This window comes from Balaenoptera borealis (genome assembly GCF_965194805.1).
Source record: "Balaenoptera borealis genome assembly, chromosome: 8".
NCBI lineage: Eukaryota > Metazoa > Chordata > Mammalia > Artiodactyla > Balaenopteridae > Balaenoptera > Balaenoptera borealis.
In genome coordinates this window covers 73,520,758-73,544,024 of record NC_138865.1, presented here as the reverse complement: position 1 = coordinate 73,544,024, position 23,267 = coordinate 73,520,758, and the positions used below count along the sequence as shown (strand labels likewise).

The 23,267-nt window shown below is 41.7% G+C and overlaps 1 protein-coding gene across 6 annotated transcripts in view; it reads right to left on the bottom strand.

Moving 5' to 3' along the window:
• Positions 1 to 23,267, bottom strand: part of MAMDC2 (MAM domain containing 2) — a 173,945-nt gene that overhangs the window by 77,599 nt on the left and 73,079 nt on the right. For all 6 annotated transcript variants that reach the window (XM_082403667.1, XM_082403663.1, XM_082403662.1 and 3 more), the window contains exons 4-6: positions 10,767 to 11,038; positions 9,184 to 9,268; positions 5,948 to 6,085 (exon numbers count right to left, since the gene is read on the bottom strand). In XM_082403667.1, the coding sequence (XP_082259793.1) occupies positions 5,948 to 6,085; positions 9,184 to 9,268; positions 10,767 to 11,038 (495 nt within the window). The remainder of the gene's footprint in view (positions 1 to 5,947; positions 6,086 to 9,183; positions 9,269 to 10,766; positions 11,039 to 23,267) is intronic.

The following is a 23,267-nucleotide window of genomic DNA, read 5'->3' as shown; positions in this document are numbered from 1 at the left end:
TATAATCAGATGCTTTGCTGGAAGGGAGATAAAAGTCTTCCTAGATTCCTTCCCTTCAGGCTCAGGGTCAACGACTTCTTTAGGCCTTGGTATTGATGTCAGGGGACTAAACAATGCTAGAGGGCAAAGCTGCCTGCCTTTGGTAGGTGTTTTAAAATAGCCAAGGAAGAAGAGAAAAGATAGAAAAGATGGAGAGGAGGAGATGGGATGGAGAGAGGGAGGGGAGAGGAGAGAGGCGAGTGCCTACAGCAGGGGTGATACACCCTACTACCAAGTCTTTGTGCTTCTCAGGGATGACCATGTCATCATGCCTAGTTCTTGATATAGATACTAGAAAATCTCCTGGTCGAGATATTAGAAAGGCCAGGTCCTCTTTTTCCCATTCCTTAGTCCCTTTAGTCCTCCTTTTTCTTTTTTTCTAATGCCAAATGCAATGTATTTATATGTACTCAGGAGGGACCCAAAGCACTTTTTTTTTAAAAATAGATCTCTATTGGAGTATAATTGCTTCACAATACTGTGTTAGTTTCTGTTGCACAACAAAGCGAATCAGCCACATGCATACATATGTCCACATATCTCCTCCCTCTTGAGCCTCCCTCCCATTCTCCCTATCCCACCCCATAGGTCATCGCAAAGCACCGAGCCGATCTCCCTGTGCTATGCTGCTGCTTCCCACCAGCCAACTATTTTCCATTTGGTAGTGTATATATGTCAATGCTACTCTTACTTTGCCCCAGCTTCGTCCTCCCACCCCATGTCCTCCAGTCCATTTTCTATGTCTACCTTTTTATTCCTGCCCTGCAACTAAGTTCATCAGTACCATTTTTTTTTTTCTTTTAGATTCCATATACATGCGTTAGCATACAGTATTTGCTTTTTTCTTTCTGACTTACTTCACTCTGTATGACAGACTCTAGGTCCATCCACCTCACTACAGATAACTCAATTTCATTTCTTTTTATGGCTGAGTAATATTCCATTGTATATATGTGCCACATCTTCTTTATCCATTCATCTGTCGATGGACATTTAGGTTGGTTCCATGTCCTGGCTATTGTAAATAGAGCTGCAATGAACATTGTGGTACATGTCTCTTTTTGAATTACGGTTTTCTCAGGGTATAAGCCCAGTAGTGGGATTGCTGGGTCGTATGGTAGTTCTGTTTTTAGTTTTTTAAGGAACTTCCGTACTGTTTTCCATACTGGTTGTATCAATTTACATTCCCACCAACAGTGCAGGAGGGTTCCCTTTTCACCACACCCTTTCCAGCATTTATTGTTTCTAGATTTTTTGATAAAGACCATTCTGACCGGCGTGAGGTGATACCTCATTGTAGTTTTGATTTGCATTTCTCTAATAATTAGTGACGTTGAGCATCTTTCAATATGCCTCTTGGCCATCTGTATGTCTTCCTTGGTGAAATGTCTATTTAGGTCTTCCACCCATTTTTTAACTGGATTGTTTGTTTTTTTGATATTGAGCTCCATGAGCTGTTTGTATATTTTGGAGATTAATCCTTTGTCTGTTGATTCATTTGCAAATATTTTCTCCCATTCTGAGAGTTTTCTTTTTGTCTTGTTTATGGTTTCCTTTGCTGTGCAAAAGCTTTTAAGTTTAATTAAGTCCCATTTGTTTTTGTTTCTGTTACTCTAGGAGGTGGGTCAAAAAAGATCTTGCTGTGGTTTATGTCAAAGAGTGTTTTTCCTATGTTTTCCTCTAAGTTTTATAGTGTCTGGTCTTACATTTAAGTCTTTAATCCATTTTGAGTTTATTTTTGTGTATGGTGTTAAGTGGTGTTCTAATTTTGTTCTTTTACATGTAGCTGTCCAGTTTTCCCAGCACCACTTATTGAAGAGGCTGTCTTTTCTCCATTGTATGTTCTCGCCTCCTTTGTCATAAATTAGGTGCCCATAGTGCGTGGGTTTATCTCTGGGCATTCTATCTTGTACCACTGATCTATATTTCTGTTTTTGGGCCAGTACCATACTGTCTTGATTACTGTAGCTTTGTGGTATAGTTTGAAGTTGGGGAGCCTGATTCCTCCAACTCCGTTTTCTTTTTCAAGATTGCTTTGGCTATTCGGGGTCTTTTGTGTTTCCATATGAATTGTAAAATTTTTTGTTCTAATTCTGTGAAGAATACCATTGGCAGTTTGATAGGGATTGCATTGAATCTGATTGCTTTTTTTTTTTTTAATATTTATTTATTTATGGCTGTGTTGGGTCTTCGTTTCTGTGCGAGGGCTTTCTCTAGTTGTGGCAAGTGGGGGCCACTCTTCATCGCGGTGCATGGGCCCCTCACTATCGTGGTCTCTCTTGTTGCGGAGCACAGGCTCCAGAAGCGCAGGCTCAGCAGCCGTGGCTCACAGGCCCAGTTGCTCCGCGGCATGTGGGATCTTCCCAGACCAGGGCTCGAACCCGTGTCCCCTGCATTGGCAGGCGGACTCCCAACCACTGCGCCACCAGGGAAGCCCTGATTGCTTTTTGAAAGCACTTTTGAAATAGATTTCAATGGGTGGTGAATTTGGAGATTTTGATGTACAGTATTATGTAAAGAGAGAATAGTAAAATATTAGAACTCAAAGCCATCTTAGGGATCATGGAATTCAAATTCCTTATTTGCAAACAGGTCAGTGGAGACCCTGAGAAGTTAAGGGATTGCCCAAAGCCTTGCAGGACATTTGGTCTTATCCAAAATGTCCATAAGACATTTAGTCCATGCCAAAAGGTCCTTGATATTCGATCCTGTCCAAAACATCCATAAGATATCTGGTCCATAAGACATTTGGTAGATGCCAAAGGTCCTTGATATTTGATCCTGTCCAAAACCATTTGGCATGGACCAAATATGCTTATGGATGTTTTGGAGAGGACCAAATTTCAAGGACCTTATGGCATGGACCAAATGTCTTACTGGACGTTCTAGACAGGACCAAATGTCTGCTGATCACCCAAAGTAATACAGGGCTCTGATAACTAACTGGGTCTGGAGCACAAGCCTTCTGACTTCTAGCCTAGTCCTCCTTCTCTATCTCTTGTTGATGCAAATATGGTCAGAATGTTCTGTGCTCACAAATGAGAGTGAGGAAGAACTAGTGGTGATGCATTCTTCAAAGAATAGATGATACTCAGGTAACATAGTCAAGTGGATGATTTGACACTAGTCCACAGGTCTGCTGTCTCTCCCAAGAAATACGTGTTCTCCAAGCCACCTGGTCCTTGCCATCATTGAGAATGAAAAATGACGCACTGAACAAGTAATTATTAGGTCATGACATTGGTTACCCAGAGGATCTGACTTTGGAACTAATTTTTAAGTAATTTGGGAACAGTTATCTAACACTGAAGCTTGTACCTCTGTGATAATGACACCAAGGATTATTGTAATTTTAATGCATTAGTCTTTCAAGATTCTCTCTATTCCTTGCACTAGAATTTTAAAATATGGCAGAAAAACAATCTCAAAATCAGTCTACTTCCATAATTAAGAAAATGTCATCTGGCATTTCTTTTTGAAACCCCAAGACATTGTTAGTTGTTTTATTCATTTAAACAAAGGTTTCAAGAGGTAGTAACATTTTATTGTTTTGAGTTAACCCAACTGTCATTTAAAATACTCATTCAGATTCATGGATTAATCTGTCATAACAGCTTATCATTCACTCTACACATAACATTCATTAGCGTGTGGTTCCTACAATGGCCACAAGTAGAGATGGGCTGTGTGTCTTTAGGACCAAAATATGGATATACATATGGAAACCCAAATCTTTTGTCATCTCCAAGAATGCTAAACCTTACTTTTAAAAGAAGGAAGTGAATACTTTTTTGGTCTTTTTCTAATTTCAATTCCTTATGTAAGTGACCATAGATGTATCTAAAGAAATGGTTTCTGGGGCATTTTTCGTTCTCTTGTTCTACCTTTCAGTCCTATATCTACTGAGATAATCACCATCTGGTTAATCAAACTAACACACTGCTGTGATTGCAACTCTCTCTTCTCAAAGACCTCCAATGGCCTCCCATCATCAATGGAATAAAGTTAAAATCTCTTTCCTGGCATTCAAAGCCTTTTAGAACTGCCCCCACACTGTTTTCTCACTCATCTCTCTCTCTCAGCTGCTACCCCTTGCCAGAGGCATCATGGCTCCTGCCTCTCTTGTCTCTGCCTGTCCAAATCATGCCCATCCTTCAAATACACTTGACTTCTCGCATCATGTCTTCTAGAACATCCAAACAGTAAGTGATCCCTCTTGTCGCTGAATACCAAGCACCTTTCTTCTTTTTTTGGAAGCACTCGACACATACTACTTTGTCTTACATCCATTTGTGGTAGAAATCTTTTCCGCTTTCTCAAATGTATGTTCCTTGAAACCGGGCAGGGGCCATAGAGGACCTGACATTTTAATCGTCATTTTTCCAATCATACCTAATACAGTGTTGAATGAGTGAAAATGCTAGATCCAAAGTTGGCTTTGTTTTAAACAGGGAAGCCACAGGAGACTCCAACCTTTCTTATATATGGTTACTTATAAATATGTTGTTCTAAGAATCCTGGGCATGTTAAAAAAGAAAAGGAACTTACAAAAAAGGTTGCAAAGTAGAAGTTGGCTAACTGGATCTGCCCTGAAGATGTGTTTGGTTGGCCTTGTGGTGTTTTTTAAGAGAATATTCACCAAGTTAAAAATTGGGAAAATTTCATATAAAACCCATGCCTTGCTGATTATCTTGCAAAATCGAAAGACCTGGTTCCCTGGGCTTGCATTCTCACATGGCGGCAACTAATTGAAGTTGAGTACTCTTTGTACGTGGTCCATGCTCTCTAGTTTGCCGCTGTCCTCACCCAGCCCATATGTCACTCTCTTTATACCATCTGCCTGGCCCCTTTGGGAAACTGAATCTGAGACTCTGGATATAACGGAGACAGAACAGGAGCAAAGAGAACAATAAGGACAGAATGAAGACTGTCCAAAGCCAAGATAAGCCATAGGATGGACACTTAAAAAATGTTGGGGACGTGCTTAAAAATATTGACATGAAGAGAAACTACAGTGACTGAGGAATGAAGTAAAGAACCATAAAAAGTTGCCATGTCTTCAGGCGGCTGAAGGGGACACACTGTCATCATCAGCAATTTATTGTGACTGAGCAGATCACCTCAATATCTGCATGGCAAAGGACTGAAAGGGAAAATGTTACCGTTTGCAGCAGAACCAACATTCCTATTCTGTCCTTGATGGAAAGCCAGTCACCAGAATCTTCTAGCTGGTCAACAAGAACTTGCAGTTGATGACTGGAATGTTTTGCAACTGTAGGGAGACCTAGGCTTTTATGAAGCCTACCAAGGTCCAGGTGAGAGCTGCCATAACTCACAAGGAGGCAAGCCCTTGCCCTGTCTCTGTGGGGACTTTCTCCTCCAGCCCACTGCTCACTGATAACCTCTCCTCTCCATTTTCCCTGCAGAGAACCAGCCCGCTTGGCCACTAGGGGGCCCTATTGCTCACCTCATTCAGGACTGACCATCAGTACTATTGGCTCCCCTCCCTGCCACCAGGGAAGTTCTTAAAAACGTATTCCCATCACTCCATCTACTTTTAGTGAAAAGTAACCTAGGATTATTCCAGCCTTGTCTTTAGAAATAAGAAATGTTGAACAGAAAACAGAGAAGAAAGTAAAGCATAATATGGAAATGTGAAAATAGCAAGACCAGGTCACAGGGGAAGAAAAACCATTATCTGGGTGGCCTTCTCCTTAGTTACAGAGCTCGTGTCTGCAGTTTGCCTCTATCTCACAGCTTACTCTTCTCTTCCACCAGGGCTCTCAGTCCCTACTCACCCTCCTCTCCCTGTCTCCTTCTCTGTCGACAAGCCACAGTCAGGTCAATGTAGAGAGAGATGGCAGAAACAGTTATCCTGGAACAAGGACTCCATTTGTCCCCAGCTCACCCAGTTCACTCTTGAAGGTGTGATCCTGCGGGAGAATGGAGTGGGAGTTCCGAATGCTTCCTCCTCCAACAAACCAGTTCACGTTGGGGTTCCAGCGGTTCACAAAGCCACAGAGATGATTTTCTTCAAAGTCACATTCTGGCAAGAGAGAAATAAAAACAGACTTCATGTAGATGTAGTTATGCCTGGGTACACCCAGGCTCACTGCAGTTTGCTTTCTCACTCCCTTTGACCACTGGGATCTTCGTACCAGGACCCCTGGACAATGTCGGTCAAGAAGAGAGATCCTGTAATGAACAGAGATTGTAATTCATCATTGCTTCTTTGGATTGTAGCCCTTCCGCCTACTTGCCATGTGGCTTGCAGTGTGACCTCTCCTAGCCTCTATTTGTTCATATGAGAAATAGGGGGACACTCCCCCTGCACAGGGCTGTGGTAAGTGTGGACAGCTGCCAGCACAGTGCCAGGCACATGGTTAGTGCTCGGTCAATCAGCCAACTCTGTGTCAAAGCACTATTTAGAGCTATGCTTTTAGCTCCAGGAAGTTTATCCACCACCTTTCTGGTAGCTCATTCCCCCATCCCCTTCTCTCTTGATAGTAGACAAGGTACTAAGCTAAGGGCTAAGGGGCATGTTTCCTAGATGCTAAAATCATCTGCTTTGCTTATAAACAAGAACCTGGTCAGCGTAGTCAGGACAGGAATATCTTAGGCACTGGGTCCTACTGCAGCTCCTGAGTGGAGAAAAAAAGAGAAGACAAAGAGACTCTCTTTCCCCTTTTCAGTAGCACTGACATGTTTGCATGGATAAATTGTTCCCAGTCAACAGACTCCTTTAGGGGGAACAAGAAACTCACAAGCCAGTTCTTTCATTGACCCCCATAATTATCAATTAAAAATATGAAGTGTGATTGTGCTGGTCATCTCTTATTGGCCCCTCCAGTCCCACCCACCTTTCTTCCACGCTGCTCCATTCTCCAGAGGTTGACGTGTACGGCCTTGTATGGACTTCCCTGCCTTCTGGCTTCTCATTGGATTCAACCAATGGAAGGTAGGAGGAGAGCAAGGTTGGGGGTGTTTATTCCTCCAGCTCCCCCTCTGCCAGGTTGCCATGGGTTGGCTGTGTCCCTCTATTGAGGGACCGTACAGCTACTGTCTCCAGGTTCTGGTAACCCCTTCTCCCTTGCCCCTTCAGACCTAAAGATATTGATGGCTCATGGGTCATCACTCTGACTAGTCCTGGATTACTGCACTAGCTTTGACTGGTTTCCTTCACCCACCCACACCTTTGTAGTCCCTTTAGTGAGTTTTCCTCAAATTGCTCAGGTTGAATGTACTCTGTTCCCACTTTCCTGCCAGGGTCCTGACTGATACAGTTATCAGTGTGCTTTTGCATTAACAAGCATTGAACATTTTTAAGATTTTCATTTTCAACTTTTCCACTACAGCATCCTCTAACCCATGCCCAAGAGTCGGTGCCAAAGGCTGCCGCAGAGTAAAAGAAAAAGCAAAATATTCCTCAATGTGCCAGGCAGTATTCTGAGCACTTTATACAAATTAAATTATCTAATCCTCAAAACAACCCTACAAGGTATGTGCTATTATTAACCTCATTTTACAGATGAGGAAACAAGGGAAGCAAAAAGAGTGCACAGAAAGAAAGGTAAGGTGAGAGTATGATCATACAGTTCAACAAGAAAAAATATCAGCGCTCCTTTTGTGTTTTAAACAAACTAGAAGCCATCAAGTGATTTGGAGAAAGGAAATTAACATTTTTGAGTGCCAAGCACTGTGACAATCACCTTCACATCCCCGATCTTATTAGTCCCCACAACAGTCCTACGAGGGAAATATTTTATCCCCATTTTGCCGGTAATGAAACAGAGGCTGAGGGGCGCAGTGCATTGACTAGGCCAGCAGGTGGCGCTCCACTAGGTATGTCCGACTCAAGTCTGTGGGGTGTTAAGATCCCCGCAGCCGCCACTAAGGAGCTCCAAGGAAGATACAGTCTTAACTCACTGTATCTTCAGAAAATGGTCGCAATCTAGGTCGGTTTTCTTTCAGAACTGCCCTTGACTCTCTTGCCTCTTTCCTTTCCACAGCCATTCAGCCTCCAAGTACTGTCAGTGCTGAAAAATCTCTCAAATCTACCACCTTTATCCCATTCCACTGCCAACCCCAATTTTAGACCCTCGTTATGTCCCCTCTGTAAGGTCACAGTCACTTCCTAAGGGTTTTCCTATCTCTGACCTATTTTCCTTGTTTCCAACGCATTTTCCATGCGGCAGCCAGAGTCATCATCTGAAAACGCAGCTGCAGGCCCCTCCCCTGATGACTGACTTTTAACGCCTCCCAACCACATAATCCCGGAACCCAAGCTCCACAGCTGGGCTCCAGACTCTTCCTTAACAGACTCCCTTAACAGTGCTGATTCTCACTTCAAACACTACCCAGCCTCTCGCCTTTGCCTGGACACACTCTGTGCTGTCCACCCACTATAGGGTCTGCCCAGAAAGAGCGCTTTCCTTCCTACCCTGCTCCTCCACCTGACTAAATTCTACTCCTTCTTGAAACTACGGCTCAAATGCATCTCCTGGATTCAGTCCTGTCCGATTTTCTCCCCTCCTCCCTACACCTCCACAGCACGGCTTGTCCTTCTCCAGCAGAATTTGTCATATACAGAAACAGCTTCAGTAGGAGGCAAATGGAAGGTGAGTGACCTCAGGACATAGAGTATGTCTGCTTTTGATGCCCTCTCAGAAGCTGGCACAGAAGAGGCACCTACCAACCCTGCTCAAGTGGAATCTAAGTGACAACTGTGATTATAAAGACAGAGCAATGGTGTGTAAGAGAGAAATGGAGGAAAGTGAGGAAAGAGGTAATACAGAGGTAACAGGATGCCTGCTTTCTGGCAAATGCTGCAAAAAGCTGAATTTGCAGCAAACTGGATATCATGTTTATTAGAATATGTTGAGCTTAAGGCAGCAACTCAGGTTACAGTCGCTGCATCTACTTTTCTTTCATCAACCCAGGCAGTCGAGGCAAACTCTAATGAGCCTTCCTCTGCTAAAGACAGAGAAACATCATACAACACTCAAGTGATGCAAAATTCAAAATGCACTACATGGTGTCGTTTATAAAATGCCCTGCCTTTCGGATGGATTCAATTCCCTCTGGCAACAGGAGATTTTAGAAAAAGATGCATGTTCTGATGCAGTGAAAAGGAAACCCACTTACCGATACAGTAGCCAGTTGTCATCTTGATTTCAAAGACTGCAATGCTGGCTGTATTTCGATGTCCTAGCACGCCTTCTATTAAAATCTGTACAACACATGGGGGAGAAGGGAGTTAGACTTCAAAACACCACGTGTCCTTTATCAGTATTTCAGCTACTTGTCAGGAGCTGTTCAGCGATTCAAGGCAAAACGAGATTGTTTGTCTCAGCTCATTGCTATTGGATACCAATCTCATGATGGACTTTACTGGAAGAAGGCGTGTGTGTGCATGTGTGTACACAAGCTCATACACATATTCTCAGAACTTTGAGGTGAGCAAGGTGTCCAATAAGAGCTCAGAGTCAGCTGGCTTCCATCGTAAATGCAGCCACCACCTTCTCCGGTGCTTGTGGTGGCACCAGCTGGCTGTAGATGGAGAGGAGAGCTTGTGTCCCTGGGGAAATCCATTCTGATACTAGCCAGGAACTGAAGGCAGAGGCCTCAGAGGGGAAAAAAAAAATCCCTTGCAGGAGGAGGTAGGAAATGCCATTTGACTAGTGGTGGGGGATTTCTGCATGAGGTGGAAGAGGCTCAAAACTCATCTTGTAGTTTCTATATTGCTGAAAAGTTTACATAAAGAACAGAGAGAAGCATAACAACTTATGTGGCTGATTTCAAGCACTGTTCACAGTAGGTCCTGCTTCTGAAAATATTTGCTTCTCCTTATGTGATTTTAGTCCAATATTTTGCAGCTACGCTGGTAGATTTAGGGTGTGATATACTGTCCGGAGGACGCTGTGAAATAGGGAACTCAGACCTTCAATGCTCCTTCCCTTAATCCACCCTGCTGCCTGATGGGAGGGACCACAAGCAGACAGGGAAAGTAGGAGAATACTGTATGTCAAAGCTTGTTGAGGAAGAAGAGATATGGGATAGGGAATTGAAAAGGGGATTAGGAATGGAGAACGTTTTCTTGAAGGCTCCGCTTTGTCCCCCATGACATGTTCTCACTAAATATCACACTTCATGGCCGAGTCCAGATTACATCTTCCTTCCCTGCTCCAATCCACATCCAACTTTATCTTACTTTCTCTACCTTATTTTCCCATTACTTCTGATGGAACAACTTCCATCTCTGAAAAGGAATCAGAACATGTCCTTTAAGTATCTTTCCTCTTTCAATGTATTTTCACTTTTTTATTATAGTTAATGTCTTGTTCAAAATTTATAGCAAACAAACCATTAGGAAGACAACATAAACACATACCACACATAACTTAGGAGGATGAAACAAAATGATAAGAAATGAGAATGCTCCCTAAAGCCCACTGGAAAATAAATTCCCATTGAAGAGGTTGGTTTGAGCCCCTTTTAGAGTCTTACAGAAATCCCACTTATATACACACAAAACAAATCTGGGAAGAAGCTCATTTAAGGAATAAACAAAATATTAATTTACACTACTGATATTTTTCTATGATGCAGCTCCCATAAAATGTCACATCCTAACACAGGAGATAACTAACTTCAATGGCAGAAGTTTTCATAAGATCTTAGAATAGCATAATGCCAAATAAGAAGCCCTGCACATAAATTCTACCTACCTTGAATTTCTTGGAACTGTTTTGCAAGTCCAAGCTGGCTATGAGCCAGCTGTCCGAAGGTTCCTTGGCTGACCAAAGCAAGCGATCAAAGTTTTCATCATCAAATCTCACATAGAGGTTCAGCCGGCTGGGCTCTGATGGAGACCCCAAAGACGTGGTTATCTGGTAGACCAATCGGAGGCAGCTCCATTCCTCAGCCTGTAGATCAGAACTCAGCAGCACGGCTTTCTCCCCCTGCTTGGCAAAGGAGGTGTCCACATAAATGTAATGGCCTGGAAAGAGGAAGGGACACAGAGAAGAGATCAATCTTCTGCTCACAACTCAGGAAAATACACAACTGTGGTCCAGTAAATCTGAGGGCAGATACTGCCTGCAGATGAATTTTGTGGGTCCACTGAATGTTGCCTGAACATGGGGTCTCTGCTTCTGGTGAAAAATTAGAAGGTCCAGTAACACCGAGGCTACTTTCACATGACACATGACAATAACAATGCAGAGCTGAGTAGTGCTGCCTCTTCAGAGGTGGTATGTGGGCTCCATTTTGCCATAATCCCCACTACTCCCTGTAACCTTCTGACACTGAAGCCAAGTATCTGTTGCCTCTAATCACCTTATAACAGGCCCATTTAGCACATTGCATTCATCTTCCTGGTCCCCATAGGCATATGAGTTTGAGAACCCAGGCTAAGGGGCTTCAGAATCTGGAGGAGCAGCATTCCTCTGCTGGAGTCAGAATGCCTTGGTGGATCCCATCCCTTTCCATAGCTCCCCTCATCCCTAATGACTCAATCTGCATTTGACTTGCCTCATTATTGTAGATTAAATTGATTTGGTTACCTTAGATCTTAGAGCCTAGGCAGAAAAAGTTCATTGCAAGTTCATTAGGCATAAGACTCTCCTCCTCTAGACTCTTCCACAACCGAATCTCATAGTTCTGATAACTAAGTGAGAAAGTACATGCAAAACATGTAGGACAGGGCTTGGAAATCAGTAGACACACTGGGGCCAGCAATCATTATTTCCCTCTCCTCCCTTGTCCACTTCCTCGCTCCCTCCTTCCTCCCCTTCCCTTCTGTCTTCACCTTCCCTTTTCTCCCATCCCTCTCCACTCCCTCCTCCTTTCCTTTCCCTCTCTTCACTCCTCCTCCCTCCTCCTGCCCCCTCTCCCCTCATCCTCCTAATATTGACAAGGGGTGCTCTGCTGGCTACAGCAGGCTGTAAAATAGCATTTCTATGACCAAAAAAAGGGGTTGGAACTGAGAATTCTCACTTGAGCCTTCCAAATCTAACTCTGGTCGTTGGCTTCCTTAACAGTGATCTGATCTGCCTGTGGGTCTTGGGGACCCTCTGCCTTTCTGACCTGCACCCTCATGCTTGCTCAGAGGTTCCCACATTCGTGGCCAGCATCTAATATGCAGTCTTCTGTCACGTGACCACCCACCCTACCCCTTGCATTTGGGGCTCCCCAACACTAAATTCTTACTGGAAAGGCCCTAAAAGGCCTCTTTGCTTGATGTTCTTCAGCCCCTCTTCCCACACTTGTTGCCCCAAATGCTGATCCCAGCCCCATCCTGTGGCAAGTGCAGACAGGCCAGTGGCAGCTCAGCTGATGATCACCCTCACAGTTAAGGCACAGCTAGGGCGTTGTCTTCAAGGAGCCTCACTTGCCTGTGGAAGCTTTCAAGATTAAGGTCTATCTCCAGCTGGCAGTCTTCTCAACATAGCAACCACCCACTGGGTGCAAATACAACTGCTTCTAGATGCCAACCCAGGCACCCTCTGTGGATAAACCTGGCCCTTGCGGTAATCACCAGCAACACCATTACCTCTTAGGTACAGCGAACACTCATTATGAACCAGGTGCTGCTCTAAGTGCTTCACATATACTTACTAGCTGTGGGGTTTGTTGGGTTTTGAAGCACTAACTAAGCTGGGGTTCTTGATGCCAACCCTTTTTTGAAACATAATGTTGCTTCACTGTGACATGAGGGAATGAATAAGCACCATCCTCCTTGTCCCACTCTGCTACTACCCCAAAAGAAGGGACTCTAAGCAGACTGGTAGTGGGGTGGGGTGGAGATGGGAATTGATGGAGATCCTGAGAGCACTTCAAACCTTTTCTGAGGAAGTAGAGGGTTGGTACATGGGATATAAAAGAGGAAAGAAACAAAGAAAGTCCGTGCTGTGTCCTATGGATGTTTACATTGCATGCCAACTTGGTTGCCATACGAGGCCCACTTCTCCCTGGGACACTTGCCCAATTTCTCTCCCTCCTTCCTTTCCCCATTCTAGAAGGGACAAACGCACAGCAGAGGCTCTCAAACTTGAGCCCAGAGTCACCTGGAGGGCTTGTTCAAACCCAGATTGCTGGGCCCACTCCTAGAGTTTCCGATCCAGTAGGTCTGGGGTGATGCTGCACATCTAACAGACCGCATTTCTGAAAAGTTCCAGGTAATGCCGATGCTGCTGGTCTGTGGGTCACAATTTGAGAACCACTGATTTACACATCTGACAGAGAAATAGGACTCATTCTCAGGACACTTCTTATCTATCAAAGAAAGGTCAGGCATGTAAGTACTGATAACATGCAAAGGAGGGAGGAAATAGTTTTACTTGGAGGTAGAACTCAAACTTAAGTAAATGTGTGTTAGAGTAGGCTCAATGAGTACATCTACTGGTGATTATCTTGATTTTTCAGTGAATGCCATAAAAAATCTTTCTTGACATAATCTTTTATTATATCAGATTTTATTATAAGCATATGCTAATGCTCTTATGTTAAAAACCTTTGAGAGCACACAGTATATAAAATGTATTATTTTAAATACCATGATGTTATACAGTATGAAAGTTAATGCTATTTATTGAGTGATTTTGACATCTTGGCCATAAATATTGGCTGTTTCAAATTATTCAGATTTTGCATGCAAATTACAGACCTCAAAATCGCTCTTAGGTCATGCTGTATGGATATGCCTATTAGCTGCATTACAATCCATTCAAAGATTTATCCACCCAAGTGATTTTGCATCCACTCAGCAGAATAATGCATTTTCTTAGATCAAATAACTAGCTCAAGAGCTACCCACCTCCACTACTACTGCCAATCTCAAGACAGATTTTCTTAATTAATCACTACATTTTTTTTTTTGCTCAGCCTGGATATAGCCTCAGAATCTTTCTAAATACAGTGTTCCATGTAACCACTACCAATTAATCTGAACTGGCACCTAAGCTGGAACTATTTCTTATCCTTGCTTGTGGTCAGATTACATCTTGTGGTCATATTAGAGCCAAATTGAACTAGAAGGAATGTGGCACATTTTGAAGAGCTTTTAGAAAATTAAGAAAGAATGAGGAAGATACTGACATCAGGGATGGTGCCTTTCCCTGGACTGCCACTAATAAAATTGCTATTCTAGAAAAAATTGATAATGTTTTTGGTGAGTTGTTTTTTTCTCTTACTTTATTAAAAATAATCATTTCAATAAACAAATGGGACCTAATCAAACTTACAAGCTTTTGCACAGCAAAGGAAACCATAAACAAAATTAAAAGACAACCTACAGAATGGGAGAAAATATTTGCAAACAATGCGACTCACAAGGACTTAATTTCCAAAATATACAAACAACTCATACAACTCAATAACAACAAAAAACCCAAACAACCCAATCAAAAACTGGGCAGAAGACCTAAAAGGACATTTCTCCAAAGAAACATACAGATGGCCAGTAGGCACATGAAAAGATGTTCAACATCACTAATTATTAGAGAAAAGCAAATCAAAACTAAAATGAGGTACCACCTGACACGGATCAGAAAGTCTACAAATAGAGAGGAGCTTCAAGATGGCGGAAGAGTAAGATGTGGAGATCACCTTCCTCTCCACAAATATATCAGAAATACATCTACATGTGGAACAACTCTTACAGAACACCTGCTGAACGCTGGCAGAAGACCTCAGACCTCCCCAAAGGCAAGAAACTCCCCATGTACCTGGGTAGGGCAAAAGAAAAAAGAAAAAACAGAGACAAAGAATAGGGACAGGACCTGCACCTCTGTGAGGGAGCCGTGAAGGAGGAAAGGTTTCCACACACTAGGAAGCCCCTTCGCGGGCGGAGACTGCGGGTGGCAGAGGGGGGAAGCTTCGGAGCCACAGAGGAGAGCGCAGCCACAGGGGTGCGGAGGGCAAAGCGCAGAGATTCCTGCGCAGAGGATCATGGCCGACCAGCACTCACCAGCCCGAGAGGCTTGTCTGCTCACCCGCCGGGGCGGGCGGGATTGGGAGCTGAGGCTCGGGCTTCAGTCGGATCGCAGGGAGAGGACTGGGGTTGGCGGCGTGAACACAGCCTGAAGGGGGCTAGTGCGCCACAGCTAGCCGGGAGGGAGTCCAGGAAAAAGTCTGGAGCTGCCAAAGAGACAAGAGACTTTTTCTTCCCTCTTTGTTTCGCGGTGCGCGAGGAGAGGGGATTCAGAGCGCCGCTTAAACGAGCTCCAGAGACGGGCGCGAGCCGCAGCTATCAGCGTGGACCCCAGAGACGGGCATTAGACGCTAAGGCTGCTGCTGCCGCCACCAAGAAGCCTGTGTGCAAGCACAGGTCACTATCCACACCACCCCTCCCAGGAGCCTGTGCAGCTCGCCACTGCCAGGGTCCCGTGATCCGGGGACAACTTCCCCGGGAGAATGCACGGTGCGCCTCAGGCTGCTGCAACGTCACGCTGGCCTCTGCCGCCGCAGGCTCGCCCCGCATCCGTACCCCTCCCTCCCCCCGGCCTGAGTGAGCCAGAGCCCCCGAATCAGCTGCTCCTTTAACCCTGTCCTGTCTGAGCGAAGAACAGAGGCCCTCAGTCAAGCTACTTGCGGGGGGGGGGGGGGGCGGTGCAAATCCAAAGCTGAACCCCGGGAGCTGTGCGAACAAAGAAGAGAAAAGGAAATTTCTCCCAGCAGCCTCAGGAGCAGCGGATTAAATCTCCACAATCAACTTGATGTACCCTGCATCTGTGGAATACCTGAATAGACAACGAATCATCCCAAATTGAGGAGGTGGACTTTGGGAGCAACAATATATATATTTTTTTCCATTTTTCTCTTTTTGTGAGTGTGTATGTGTATGCTTCTGTGTGTGATTTTGTATGTATAGCTTTGCTTTTACCATTTGTCCTAGGGTTCTATCTGTCCTTTTTTTTGTATAGTTTTTAGTATTATCATTGGTGGATTTGTTTTTTGGTTTGGTTGCTCTCTTCTTTCTTTCTTTTATTTTTTATTACTTAAAAATTTTTTTTAAATTATTATATTTTTTATTTTAATAACTTCATTTTATTTTACTTTATTTTATTTATTTTATATTATCTTCTTCTTTCTTTCTTTTGTTTCTCCCTTTTATTCTGAGCCGTGTGGATGACAGGCTCATGGTGCTCCAGCCAGACATCAGGGCTGTGCCTCTGAGGTGGGAGAGCCAAGTTCAGGACACTGGTCCACAAGAGACCTCCCAGCTCCATGTAATATCAAATGGCAGAAATCTCCCAGAGATCTCCATCTCAACACCAAGACCCAGCTCCACTCAACGACCAGCAAGCTACAGTGCTGGACACCCCATGCCAAACAACTAGCAAGACAAGAACACAACCCCATCCATTAGCAGACAGGCTGCCTAAAATCATAAGGCCACAGACAACCCAAAACACACCACCAGACGTGGACCTGCCCACCAGAAAGACAAGATCCAGCCTCATCCACCAGAACACAGGCACCAGTCCCCTCCACTAGGAAGCCTCCAAAACCTACTGAACCAACCTTAGTCACTGGGCGCAGACACCAAAAACAACGGGAACTATGAACCTGCAGCCTGTGAAAATAAGACCCCAAACACAGTAAGTTAAGCAAAATGGGAAGAGAGAGAAACACACAGCAGATGAAGGAGCAAAGTAAAAACCCACCAGACCTAACAAATGAAGAAGAAATAGGCACTCCACCTGAAAAAGAATTCAGAATAAAGATAGTAAAGATGATCCAAAATCTTGCAAATAGAATGGAGAAAATACAAGAAACGTTTAACAACGACCTAGAAGAACTAAAGAGCAAACAAACAGGGATGAACAACACAATAAATGAAATTAAAAATTCTCTAGAAGGGATCAATCGCAGAATAACTGAGGAAGAAGAACAGATAAGTGACCTGGAAGATAAAATAGTGGAAATAACTACTGCAGAGCAGAATAAAGAAAAAAGAATGAAAAGAATTGAGGACAGTCTCAGAGACCTCTGGGACAACATTAAACGCACCAACATTCGAATTATAGGGGTCCCAGAAGAAGAAGAGAAGAAGAAAGGGACTGAGAAAATATTTGAAGAGATTATAGTTGAAAACTTCCCTAATATGGGAAAGGAAATAGTTAATCAAGTCCAGGAAGCACAGAGAGTCGCATACAGGATAAATCCAAGGAGAAACATGCCAAGACACATATTAATCAAACTATCAAAAATTAAATACAAAGAAAAAATATTAAAAGCAGCAAGGGAAAAGCAACAAATAACACACAAGGGAATCCCCATAAGGTTAACAGCTGATCTTTCAGCAGAAACTCTGCAAGCCAGAAGGAAGTGGCAGGACATATTTAAAGTGATGAAGGAGAAAAACCTACAACCAAGATTACTCTACCGAGCAAGGATCTCATTCAGATTTGACAGAGAATTTAAAACCTTTACAGACAAGCAAAAGCTAAGAGAATTCAGCACCACCAAACCAGCTTTACAACAAATGCTAAAGGAACTTCTCTAGGCAGGAAACACAAGAGAAAGAAAAGACCTACAATAACAAACCCAAACAATTAAGAAAATGGTAATAGGAACATACATACTGATAATTACCTTAAATGTAAATGGATTAAATGCTCCAAACAAAAGACACAGACTGGCTGAATGGATACAAAAACAACACCCGTATATATGCTGTCTACAAGAGACCCACTTCAGACCTAGGGACACATACAGACTGAAAGTGAGGGGATGGAAAAAGATATTCCATGCAAATGGAAATCAAAAGAAAGCTGGAGTAGCAATTCTCATATCAGACAAAATAGACTTTAAAACAAAGACTATTTATTACAAGAGACAAAGAAGGACATTACATAATGATCAAGGGATCAATCCAAGAAGAAGATATAATAATTGTAAATAATTATGCACCCAACATAGGAGCATCTCAATACATAAGGCAAATACTAACAGCCATAAAAGGGGAAATCGACAGTAACACAATCACAGTAGGGGACTTTAACACCCCACTTTCACCAATGGACAGATAATCCAAAATGAAAATAAATAAGGAAACACAAGCTTTAAATGACACATTAAACAAGATGGACTTAATTGATATTTAAAGGACATTCCATCCAAAAACAACAGAATACACATTCTTCTCAAGTGCTCATGGAACATTCTCCAGGACAGATCATATCTTGGGTCACAAATCAAGCCTTGGTAAATTTAAGAAAATTGAAATCATATCAAGTGTCTTTTCCAACCACAGCGCTATGAGACTAGATATCAATTACAAGAAAAATTCTGTAAGAAATACAAACACATGGAAGCTAAATAATACACTACTTAATAACCAAGAGGTCACTGAAGAAATCAAAGAGGAAATCAAAAAATACCTAGAAACAAATGACAATGAAAACACGACGACCCAAAACCTATGGGATGCAGCAAAAGCAGTTCTAAGAGGGAAGTTTATAGCAATACAATCCTACCTTAAGAAACAAGAAATATCTCAAATAAACAACCTAATCTTACACCTAAAGCAATTAGAGAAAGAAGAACAAAAAACCCCAAAGTTAGCAGAAGGAAAAACATCATAAAGATCGGATCAGAAATAAATGAAAAAGAAATGAAGGAAACGATAGCTAAGATCAATAAATCTAAAAGCTGGTTCTTTGAGAAGATAAACAAAATTGATAAACCATTAGCCAGACTCATCAAGAAAAAAAGGGAGAAGACTCAAATCAATAGAATTAGAAATGAAAAAGGAGAAGTAACAACTGACACTGCAGAAATACAAAGGATCATGAGAGATTACTACAAGCAACTCTATGCCAATAAAATGGACAACATGGAAGAAATGGACAACTTCTTAGAATTGCACAACCTTCTGAGACTGAACCAGGAAGAAACAGAAAGTATGAACAGACCAATCACAAGCACGGAAATTGAAACTGTGATTAAAAATCTTCCAACAAACAAAAGCCCAGGACCAGATGGCTTCACAGGCGAATTCTATCAAGCATTTAGAGAAGAGCTAACACCTATCCTTCTCAAACTCTTCCAAAATATAGCAGAGGGAGGAACACTCCCAAACTCATTCTACGAGGCCACCATCACCCTGATACCAAAACCAGACAAAGATGTCACAAAGAAAGAAAACTACAGGCCAATATCACTGATGAACATAGATGCAAAAATCCTCAACAAAATACTAGCAAACAGAATCCAACAACACATTAAAAGGATCATACACCATGATCAAGTGGGGTTTATCCCAGGAATGCAAGGATTCTTCAATATATGCAAATCAATCAATGTGATACACAATATTAACAAATTGAAGGAGAAAAACCATATGATCATCTCCATAGATGCAGAGAAAGCTTTTGACAAAATTCAACACCCATTTATGATAAAAACCCTCCAGAAAGTAGGCATAGAGGGAATTTTCCTCGACATAATAAAGGCCATATATGACAAACTCACAGCCAACATCGTCCTCAATGGTGAAAAACTGAAACCATTTCCACTAAGATCAGGAACAAGACAAGGTTGCCCACTCTCACCACTATTGTTCAACATAGTTTTGGAAGTTTTAGCCACAGCAATCAGAGAAGACAAAGAAATAAAAGGAATCCAGATTGGAAAAGAAGAAGTAAAGCTGTCACTGTTTGCGGATGACATGATGCTATACATAGCGAATCCTAAAGATGCCACCAGAAAACTACTAGAGCTAATCAGTGAATCTGGTAAAGTTGCAGGATACAAAATTAATGCACAGAAATCTCTTGCATTCCTATACACTAATGATGAAACATCTGAAATTGAAATTAAGAAAACACTCCCATTTACCATTGCAACAAAAAGAATAAAATATCTAGGAATAAACCTACCTAAGGAGACAAAACACCTGTATGCAGAAAATTATAAGACACTGATGAAAGAAATTAAAGATGATACAAATAGATGGAGAGATATACCATGTTCTTGGATTGGAAGAATCAACATTGTGAAAATGACTCTAGTACCCAAAGCAATCTACAGATACAATGCAATCCCTATCAAACGACCACTGGCATTTTTCACAGAACAAGAGCTAAAAATTTCACAATTTGTATGGAAACACAAAAGACCCCGAATAGCCAAAGCAATCTTGAGAACGAAAAATGGAGCTGGAGGAATCAGGCTCCCTGACTTCAGACTATACTAAAAAGCTACAGAAATCAAGACGGTATGGTACTGGCACAAAAACAGAAATATAGATCAATGGAACAGGATAGAAAGCCCAGAGATAAATCCATACACATATGGTCACCTTATCTTTGATAAAGGAGGCAAGACTATACAGTGGAGAAAAGACAGCCTCTTCAATAAGTGGTGCTGGGAAAACTGGACAGCTACATGTAAAAGAATGAAATTACAACACTCCCTAACAACATACACAAAAATAAACTTAAAATGGATTAAAGACCTAAATGTAAGGCCAGACACTATAAAACTCTTAGAAGAAAACACAGGCAGAACACTCTATGACATAAATCACAGCAAGATCCTTTCTGACCCACCTCCTAGAGAAATGGAAATAAAAACAAAAATAAACAAATGGGACCTAATGAAACTTAAATACCTACATAGACATTTCTCCAAAGAAGATATACAGATTGCCAACAAACACATGAAAGAATGCTCAACATCATTAATCATTAGAGAAATGCAAATCAAAACTACAATGAGATATCATCTCACACCAGTCAGAATGGCCATAATCAAAAAATGTACAAACAATAAATGCTGGAGAGGGTGTGGAGAAAAGGGAACCCTCTTGCACTGTTGGTGAGAAGGTAAATTGATATAGCCACTATGGAGAATAGTATGGAGGTTCCTTAAAAACTAAAAATAGAACTACCATACGACCCAGCAGTTCCACTATTGGGCATATACCCTGAGAAAACCATAATTCAAAAAGAGTCATGTACCAAAATGTTCATTGCAGCTCTATTTACAATAGCCAGGACATGGAAGCAACTTAAGTGTCCATCAACAGATGAATGGATAAAGAAGATGTGGCACACATATACAATGGAATATTACTCCGCCATAAAAAGAAACAAAATTGAGTTATTTGTAGTGAGGTGGATGGACCTAGAGTCTGTCATACAGAGTGAAGTAAGTCAGAAAGAGAAAAACAAATACCGTATGCTAACACACATATATAGAATAAAAAAAAAAAAAGAAAAGTTCTGAAGAACCTAGGGGCAAGACGGGAATAAAGACACAGACCTACTAGAGAATGGACTTGAGGATATGGTGAGGGGGAAGGGTAAGCTGGGACAAAGTGAGAGAGTGACATGGACATATATACACTACCAAACGTAAAATAGATAGCTAGTGGGAAGCAGCTGCATAGCACAGGGAGATCAGCTCGGTGCTTTGTGACCACCTAGAGGGGTGGGATAGGTAGGGTGGGAGGGAGGAAGATGCAAGAGGGAAGAGATATGGGGACATATGTATACATATAACTGATTCACTTTGTTATAAAGCAGAAACTATCACACCACTGTAAAGCAATTATACTCCAATAAAGATGTTAAAAAAGAAAAGTCTATAAATAAGTAATGCTGGAGAGGGTGTGGAGAAAAGGGAACCCTCCTGCATTGTTGGTGGGAATGTAAGTTGATGAAGCCACTATGGAAAACAATATGAAGGTTCCTCAAAAAACTAAAAATAGAATTACCATATGATCCAGCAATCCCACTCCTGGGCATATATATGGACAAAACTATAATTCAAAAAGATATATGCACCCCTGTGTTCATAGCAGCACTATTCACAATAGCCAAGACATGGAATCAAGCTAAATGTCCATTGATAGATGAGTGGATAAAGAAGATGTGGTATATATATACAATGGAATACTACTCAGCCATAAGTAGTATGGCTACTTTACAGCAACATGGATGCAACTAGAGATTATCATACTAAGTGAAGTCAGACAGAGAAAGACAAATACCATATGATATCACTTATACGTGGAATCTAAAATATGATACAAATGAACCTATCTATGAAACCGAAACAGATTCACAGACATAGAGAACAGACTTGTGGTTGTCAAGGGGGAGGGATCGACTGGGAGTCTGGGGTTAGCTGATACAAACTATTACCTATAGAATGGATAAACAACAAGGACCTACTGTATAGCACAGGGAACTATATTCAATATCCTGAGATAAACCATAATGGAAAAGAATATTTTAAAATGTGTATATATGTATAACAATCATTTTGTTGTTCAGCAGAAATTAACACAACATTGTAATCAACTATACTTCAATTAAAGAAAAAAAGAAAGAAAAAATTCATTTCACCACTTAGTGAGTTAATGAAGTTTCCTCTGTGTATGAAACATTTCATTTATTCCATCCTAATGAGATTGACAGCTGGAATTTAATCTTGGACATAATTTACATACAATAAAATTCACCCTTTTAATGCAATTCATTGTTTTTTAGTATACTCACAAAGTTGTGCAACCATTACCACTATCTATTTTCAGAATCTTTTCATCCCCCCCAAAGGAAATTCCATACCCATTAATAGTCATTCCTCATTTTTCCCTCCCCCTAGCCTCTGGAAACCGTGAATCTACTTTCTGTGTATATGGATTTACCTATTCTGGAAATTTCATATGAATGGAATTATATAATATGTGGTCTTTTGTGACTGACTTCTTTCACTTAGCACAATGTTTTTGAGGTTTATCATGTTGTAGCATATATCAAAATTTCATTCTTTTCTGAAGCTGAATAATATTCTATTTTATGGATATATCACTATTATTTATCCACTCATCAGCTGATGGACATTTGTGTTGTTTTTACTTTTGACTAATATTAACAATGCTAATATGAACATTTTTGTGCCACTTTTTATGTAGACATAAGTTTCAATTCCCTTAGGTATATGCTTAGGAGTGAAATTGTTAGGTCATGTGGTAACTCTACGTTTAACCCTTTGAGGAGCTGCCAAACTGTTTTCTGAAGTGGCAACACCATTTACCTGTCCACTAACAGTGTATGAGAGTTCAACTTGTCTACATGTTCACCAACACTTGTTACCGTCCATCTTTTAAAAAATTATTATAGCCATCCTAGTAGATGTGAAGTGGTATCTAATAGTGCTTTTGATTTGCATTTTTCTAATGGCTAATGATGTAGAATGTTTTTTCATGTGCT